This window comes from Panicum virgatum, chromosome 4N, assembly GCF_016808335.1.
Source record: "Panicum virgatum strain AP13 chromosome 4N, P.virgatum_v5, whole genome shotgun sequence".
Classification (NCBI taxonomy): Eukaryota; Viridiplantae; Streptophyta; class Magnoliopsida; order Poales; family Poaceae; genus Panicum; species Panicum virgatum.
In genome coordinates, this window is record NC_053148.1 from 16,490,613 (window position 1) to 16,499,456 (window position 8,844).

An 8,844-nucleotide genomic window follows, 5' to 3' on the forward strand; every position below is an offset into this window, starting at 1 on the left:
GCCTAGCTCCACTCGCCAACTGGGCTAAAGCTGTTTCTCAGAAGGAATGCACCCCCAGGTCTATTTATTAGGGGCAGACAGGGAAAAATACCCCATAATTAACTCCACCTTGATTACCGTGATCATGTCCTAAACGTCTAGTTTTTCGGAACGGAGGGAGTATGTGTCTAGCTAGTGCTAACTGCAGTGGCGGAGCTTCATTGGGGCCAAGGGCCATGGCCCCCGGCCAATGAAAATCTCCATTGCATGAATAGTAAAATGACTACTGTTCATTACTATAGCAAAAGAGTGGCCCCCTCATTCTTCTGAAATTAAAGGTCAAGCTCCGCCAGTGGCTGACTGAAAATAATGTGCATGTGTCTATATATGTGATGATCGGAAAGGAACCCTTCTTTCCAACACAAACCTTTGTCCAAGTTTGGAGCTCAACGTTGTCGCAGTAGAAAGATCGCTACCGTAGAGCCTGCTCGTATTTGCTCTCTCACGCTCCTCAGATCCATGGCTTTCTACCGTGGCTCCTCCCTCTCCCTGCAACAAAGTACTAGAATCCTCCCTGTTATTAGTGGTAGTGCCAAACAGTCCCGAGCCTTCTGCGGAAACACACGGGGTTTTTGTAAGATTTACCGCGTGTCGGCGTCGAGGATACGTGAGGGTGACACCACACATCATGGACATGGGATCGTCGCCTCGCCCGCCTCATCTCCAGAGCCTCCTGTTGTGCGGAAGGAGCTCGAGTCTCCACCAAGGCAGGAGCATTCGCCGGGGTCGTGGGTAGAGCGCTGGCTCCCCGCGGCGGCGAGGCCCTATGCGCTGCTTGCCCGTATCGACAAGCCCGACGCCATTTGGCTCTACGCATGGCCCTGCTTCTGGTATGCGTATCACTAGCTGCTATGTTTGTATTGTTAGATCGATCACGTTACTTTTTTATTGTCCAAGTTGTTGATGCTAAATCCCCTGGCCATGATTCCATGCCACGTCGGTCAGATCTAATCTAATAGGTTGAACTTCCCCTATTTATTCTATACTACTACAAAAAGGGCTTATAGTACCTACTTCTACAATCGGTACCGCGCATCTGGAACTAAAAGTCCACTGGAATTAACACCGAGTGGATGACTACTCAAGCATTTTGCATCAAAAAATATTTTAAGTCACGCGAAATAAGCATGCAAGCCGCAGGTGAGGTTCAAACTCAGGATCTCTTGCCTCGCGTGAACCTCCCCTTCCATCTCACACTACTACAAAAAACTTAACTAAGACGGACAAAAGTGAATGACAGAGCCGGTTTTCGCAACCGCCTCAAATCAAAGGTTACAATAAATGACCCATTTTCTGAGACAATTATTCTGCCCACCTCAACTAATCAAATAAAAATTTTAAAAAAAGAAGCCCGTCGAGCCCATCACGGTCCAGCGAGCCCATCGACCGTGCTCCTCCCTCCGCTGCCACCATGCTCCTCCTCCGCCGCCACCGTTGCTCGCGCCGCCGTGCCCGCTCCCTCCTTGGAGGAGTGCACGCAGTCGAGCAGGACGCGCTCCTTGTTGGCCCACATGGCCGCGCACTAGTTGGCCTCGAGCCTGCAACGCTCATGCTCGGCGGACAGGGCACGCAGCCTGGCCTCGGCGGCGGCCACCGCCCTGCGCAGCTGCTCGGCCTTGGTGCCGGCGGCCTCCAACTCGACCTGCGCTCCTAGCCCTGCGTCGACGTCCGGAGCTCGCCGCGCAGGACCCTGATCTCCTCGTCCGCGCAGCTGAACAAGAGGTCCCTGACGCTCTGCTGCTCCGCGGCGCCGCTGCGCCGGGCCACCACCTCGAGGCCCTGGTGTACAGGGAGGGACCTGGTGGCCTCGGGATCCGCCACTAGGAGAGGGAGGGGCAGCGCTTGCTGGAGGAGAGGGAAGGACGGCACGCGTGGAGGAGAGGAGGGGCGGCGCTCGGCGCTTCATTGGTGCTAACAAAAGGTCGCAGTAAATCAATTTTTGTAGTAGTGTCAACTATACAACAATTGTGATTAGAAGAGAAATGCTTTTCTTTTTAAGTAACCTGTGGTGGACCCTTTTCTACTAGATGGTCACACTAACCAGTACTAAAAAGGTGCACATTAGTACCGGTGGTGTTACCAATCGGTACTAATGTGGTAGCACTCTTTAGTACTGGGTGGCAACAGCAACCGGTAGTGGTACTAAAAGATCCGTATTAGTACGGATATCGTGTTTTCTAGTAGTGCTATTTTCCTAAAAAATATAGAAGTTCGTAGATATATATTCATTTTCATTTATTGCCTCCTATATTATGTCACCTTTTACAAATCTATCCATTTAGATCGAACTCAATGGTCGGTCCATAATTATTTTGTTGAAATTAAACAACCCTATTACATGACGGGGTGACCAAAATTGGCAACTATAGGGAACCGGTCAGACCTCTTCTCCAAACCGGTCAGACCGCTCTGGTCAACTTGTTCAAATTGCAAAATAGACTTCACCATTAGATAGCTCTCGTCGATTAGATCAAGATTCATATGTTAGAACATTCAATTTGGAGTCCGGATGAGAGAGATATGGCTTCCAGAAGATTTGCACCATAGCAGATCGGTCATACCGGTTGACAGGGGCGGTCAGACCGGTTTTGGACTATAGAATCTATGTAGAAGTTGTATTTTGACATAGGAATTGCTAGGGTTTCGACCCTATTCGGGGCAAGACCTCCCCACCCTATAAATATAAAGGGCCACAGCCGATTGAGGTTTATCCAATCGATTAAATACAAAAAATTTTATCTTTTTACTTTCTCTTGCCCTAACTTTTCCAATCTACTACTTGTTGTTCCTCCTTAGACTCTACATCAATGGAGGGTGTTCTCGGTGGCCTGCCAACTCTTGAACAACCATGCGTGCGCCTACCCCGACAGGTCTTTCCGGGCTAACATTCGTAAGTTCGTCGTCGATCTTGCCGGCGGCGACCGGTCGGACCGCTCCGTGAAACCGGTCTAACCCGTGCTGCAGCGGGCTCCTCCTCGCGCCGCACGTTTGAGTGCATTCGTGTGTTGATCCCAAAAGGTGTCAACAATGGGATAATTCATTTCTAACTATACCATATCTTTTTGGATTTTTTTCCGATGTTATTGGGATTGGATTATAAGTTACTCTTCCCCATAATCCTCAAGGTTCGATTTCAGATCGGATCGGACAGAGAATTATTGAGGCCACTTTCACGTAATAATAGCCATGTCAACGAAGGGCTTGTTTGCCACTGACTCCTGGCTTCTGCTTCACCTGATCTGCCACGGAAACTTGAGTAATGAGCTGGATCGTAATTCGAGTAGGAAAAAAAATGAACGGGAGTAGCGAAGTCGCTTATTTTGGCTTCTTCTTGCTACTGTGCAAGGAGGCACTGAGGCAATTCTGAACAAACTTGTTAACAAACTTCTATGGTGGGTGGGCCCACTTCTTTTGCCATTTAATCCAACAAGAACTTGCTGTTACTCTATGTTTCAGCAGTTACACACTTACACTTATTGAAAAAAATCACGACCCCTTGGGCTGAAAAATAATTACCGGTTTCAACGGTGTACCGCAGCCACTTGGCCACTTGGCCGGAGTCTCAGCTCCCCGTGTGTTACGTCCACCCGACAGCTAATGGCTGATGCGATACAATTACTCCACAACATTGCACTTGTTATAAATTTTACATTTACACGCTGCCATTATCAGGATCAATACTTCAGAAGAAAAGTAACGTAATGTAACAAAGGTTCTGTACAAGCGATAAGTTCGTCGCCAAAGGGTATGTAGCTAGTGGTTACAAGAATCTTAGTAGCACCTTAAAGTTCTGGGTTCGACTCGCCGTGGAAGCGAATTTTCTAAGGTTTAATGACATTGGCCCCCAGTGTGGTTGGTGACATTCCTCTCGACAGCGAGACGCCTGTGGTGGCTTCGTCAATTTCGAGGACTTGCCGGCTCAGTCTTTGAAGATGCTCATAGGGGTAGGGTTTGCGTACATGTATTCACAATCTCATAAGTTAAACGGACAAATTTGAAAACTTAGAAATGTTAGCTTTGTTAGGATAATTTATGACAAACCAATATCTTTCCTCACGTAGAAATGAGAAACTAAATATGTAAGTCATGATTTGTGCTAGATTCATATATTAACTACTATGGAGGCCTTGTCTACAACAATTTGTACGCATTTTTATTCTGGCGTCACCATGTTAGTATGTTTTTTTTAGATAAAGGAAAATCCAGGCCTTATATATTACGTGGATATGTACACAACACTTGTTGTCTTTGTGACAAAGAGAGACTGCATACTTTGCATTTATTACAGGTCAATTGCACTAGCAGCAAACAAAGCGGAGCTCCCAGACATGAAAATGCTGGCACTCTTTGGATTTGGCACGGTTATCTTGAGGGGTGCTGCTTGCACGATGAATGATCTTCTCGATCGAGGCATCGATAAGAAGGTCACTTTTCTTTCCTTTTTTTTAACTTTCGGAGTGATGTTTTGATTGGTTTCTCTTGTCCCGTTCTTACCAATGTCTTGATCGAGAAGGTCATTGAATCTTCCTAGGCAAATGCATGGCATCTAACGAGCATATATAAATGTTTCTCAGGTTGAGCGGACAAAAAGCAGGCCTCTTGCATCAGGTGCTCTAACCGCTGCTCAAGGATTTTACTTCCTTGTATTTCAGGTTCTACTATGGTTCGGTTTTCTTCTTCAGCTAAATAACCGTAGGTATGTTAGACATATCTTCATTGCGAGTCAGACAAATGCATTTTTTTTGAAGCTATTGGGAGGCTAGACATAATTGAAAAAAAGAACTATATATATGTATTACCTGTAAACGTGCAATGGACAAATGAGCATAGTAAATTTCATGAACTAACAGATTGATATAATCTGTTAATATATCATAAAACTATGTATTTGAAAAATATATTGCAAAACTACATATTTATATAGTCAGGCCAATGATCTCAAAACTGTATATGTTATCCAACTTAAATATAATTGGTTTTGTAATTCACAGGCGCGGCACACTAACAATGTATTACTTTGATAATTTAAAACCTTGAATATTTGGATTATGTGCATGAAGAAGGACAAAAACAAACTAAATAAGGAAAATAAAGTAGGAAAAACACTAAACACGGAGAAAATAGAATACACATAGTATATGATACATGTGGTGAAGCAAAATTTGACCAAAACATAACCAATATCAAATTTACAAAAGAATTTGGATTCTATTTTTGGTGAAAACATAACCATTCAAATTTACAAGAAAATATAGGCATCTTCGACTCATTTAAGAATTAAAGCATGTGGTGAAAGTAGTTATAAATAGTTTTGACATAGATGCTTAGTACAATGGGAGGCTAATTACCTAGCCTTGACAAAACACTCTACAAAATGCCATTAAAACCTAATGAAATATCAAATATAACTAAAATTTATCCAGATTCAAAAATATTGGATTGGCTAGAACCCCTACATGGAAAGGCATTATTCATGGAGAAAATTTCACTCTGTGGATGACATGGAATGACATAAAAGAATATTTACATGTCAGAAATTAATGTGTGTACCACAACTAAAAAATAGATTTAGTCCCGGTTGGGAATATACTTTATTTCGCGGGACTTCTACCAAGATTTATTGCCTCACGTACAGTTTACTTACCACCCACCTATACAACACATATGATTTTTCATAGGATACTTTCCTTTTAAACTAACATTCAGATTACCCTTTAGTGCCGGTTGATGACTAAATGGTCCTTTAGTCCGAGTTAGTGTTATCAACCGGGACTATAAATTTCTCTGCATCTAGCCGTTGTACTCGGAATTAATGCCTTCATTAGTGCTGGACCTAAAATTGACCGGGAGTAATGAAGGGAGGCCGGGCCGAGTACATTTCACTTACTTCTTTATCTCCCTTGATAATCTCTCTAGTAATTGTTTAACATTTTCTTCCTATAGCCTTATCATGGGAGCTTCTTGGCTTGTTCTGTTTTTCTCTTATCCCCTGATGAAGAGGCTCATACACTGGGTTTGTATATAAAAACAATGAGACTTGGATTAAATGCATATAAAAACAATGAGACTTGGATTAAATGCATTCTCGCACATATACTTTGGCCTTTATTTAATTTAATCCCCTCATATATCAGCCTCAAGCCTTTCTTGGCTTCACCGTCAGCTGCGGCGTTTTCATAGGATCGGCTGCTATTAAAGAAAGCTTAGATTATGCCGTCCTCCTTCCAATGTATTTTGCTGGCATATGTTGGACACTGGTATATGACACAATATACGCACATCAGGTATTTATTGATTGTGCTGTTTTATAGATGTAATTTTCCCATTGGAAACCATCTCTTGAGGTTCTGAAATCATCTTGTGAGGTTCTTGTACACGCATGCATTGCAGGACAAAAAGGATGACTTCAAAGCAGGAGTTAAGAGTACAGTCATAACTTTTGGAGATAATACCAAGTACTGGCTTAGTGGGTTTGGTGCTGCATGCGTTAGTAGCCTAGCACTCACTGGTTACAATGCTGACCTTGGTTAGTGCTCATTATCACATTTGTTATATGATATTTAGTAAAAGCATTACAATTTCACATTGGATTAATGAATACTTACCTTGATCATGTCGAACAGCCTGGCCCTACTATCCTTTTCTGGCAGCTGCAGCTGGACATTTAGCATGGCAGGTTTCAACTGTTGACTTATCCAACAAATCAGATTGCCACATGAAGTTTGTACCCTTACACTCAATCTTTGCTGTTTAGTTACATTGATTTGTTGGATATGTACTTATTTGGTACTACAATATATGGAATGCTTGAACCTTACTCCTTCTATTCCTATTTTGCAGGTTCGTGTCGAATAAGTGGTTCGGAGCATTCTTATTTGGTGGAATTTTATGTGGAGTGCTTGCAAAATGATAAAAGGAGTGTGTTGTCAATAATTCCTTTTCATAGTAATCAGTTTAATAGCAGTAGGCTCGTAACTCTGTGAAAACTAGAATCAAGTTTGCAGTTACGCCTTGCACGCAGGAACCTATGTTCAAACTTCTTCACTAATAATAGTAAATGCATTTTAAATGCATATCTTTGAGAAAGAACCTTTTTCTACTAACGGTGCCGGCGGCCCTTGGCTTCGTTCGCCGCATGTGACGTCCTAAATAAGCCACGCCACAGCACGCCATCGCACCAGAGCGCGCACGCACACACACCGTACCGCCGCCAGAGCAAGTCTGCATTGCGCTACTAGCAAGTGTCAAGCCCTCTCAGTCCAGATGGCTCCCCGCGCCGTCGTCGTCTCTGTGCTGCTCCTCGTCGCCTCTGTGTCGGCGTAGGACTTTACCGCAGCACCGTCGTCCGTGCCACGCTGCTTGTAGGGGCAGTGAGGGATCAGGCCAACTTCATTTCATTATTTAATCGAGTCATCATCCATTAATCAACTTAATTAAAGAGAATTAATTCTGGTAGTCTTTGGAACGTGTCATAAGCAATACCTAAAATTTGAACACACTCCAAAAGCACAACAAGTTAAAACATCACCACACATAATCATATCCATACATAGAGTTCACATTGCATAAATAAAGAGGGTCAAGTTTACGTAACACAAGTCTCAGAGTTTAGCAGCGTTGTTGTCATCATCACTCCCACATAATAAAACACAAAATAAGAAGGATAACACCATAAGCCTATGGTTCCCTTCTCATAGCCACCGGTTATCTACTCCTTACCTGCACCTCTGTCCGCTGGATAAAAGTAACCAAAGACGGCCTCCAACTGCGGATCACGGCATCAACTTAACGATAGCACAATAAGTACAAAGAGTACTCGTAAGACTTATCCAATATGGGTTTATACTTGCCCGACCTCAAGTAGAATATATTTGGTTAGGTAGCAAGGACAAACCATATGGTAATTAATTTTTGCATAAGAAGCATCCTACATTAATTTAATCAAGTCGGGATATGCAAAAGTATAGGATCTATGATCTCTAACATACATCAAAACAATTATATAAGTAAAGTGATCATAAATCATGAGCTCAATCTTTCATGAACCCTTCTTGTGATAACATGTATTAAAGTCCAAGTACAAGAGCATGCTTAATGACCGAGAGCATGGTTATCTTAATAGATCAAAAACACTACAATGGTGTACAACTTTCCCCACACGAGAACAAGACCAAAGAGCATACACACAGCCAAGAATGAGTATTGATTCATGCCCCAACCTTTCACATACCTATACTTGGCTACAAACGAACGGCCAGGAGGGATAAGTGCATCGGAACCACCGATCACACTCCATCACTACCTGCACCGAATCCGCTGCAACTTATGCTACTTAGTTTACCATTCCCATATTAAGTATGTGGTTCTATGGATAAGTGCTCAAGTATCACAGCGATAATGACCGGTCCTTAACTAACCCTAGCAAGCCTAAACCATTTGGATTCCACTCCCAACATGGTCCCACCATGCTTGCTCAAGTTTGAATCATCATTCTATATTGCTCAACTTTTATTCATCATTGACTAAGCATGTAGAATTAATTAAACACCATATAGCTTGCGAGTGGATACCATGCACCTTGCCACCTCTCGTCTTCTACCGAAGCTAAGCATTTCATTCTCACATTATTACTTGAAATCAATTTGGACATTCAGAAAATCCTGGTATGAACATGATATGGGGTAGTATACAAGTATATATGGGATGTCGGAAACAGAGCTATCAAATCGCAATCATGCTAATAAAGGTTTTGAAAAAATAATAATTATTCTCTCCATTCCAAATTATTAGTCGTTTTGGCTTTTC

General features: G+C 42.9%; 1 protein-coding gene across 1 annotated transcript; it reads left to right on the forward strand.

Moving 5' to 3' along the window:
- Positions 1 to 498: 498 nt before the first annotated feature.
- Positions 499 to 6,949, forward strand: LOC120669178 (4-hydroxybenzoate polyprenyltransferase, mitochondrial-like). Its single transcript, XM_039948972.1, has 8 exons — positions 499 to 869; positions 4,328 to 4,463; positions 4,614 to 4,735; positions 5,983 to 6,052; positions 6,174 to 6,323; positions 6,430 to 6,565; positions 6,663 to 6,759; positions 6,880 to 6,949. Exons 1-8 carry the CDS (start codon positions 499 to 501, stop codon positions 6,947 to 6,949), a joined length of 1,152 nt encoding a protein of 383 aa, XP_039804906.1.
- The last annotated feature ends 1,895 nt before the right edge of the window (positions 6,950 to 8,844 follow it).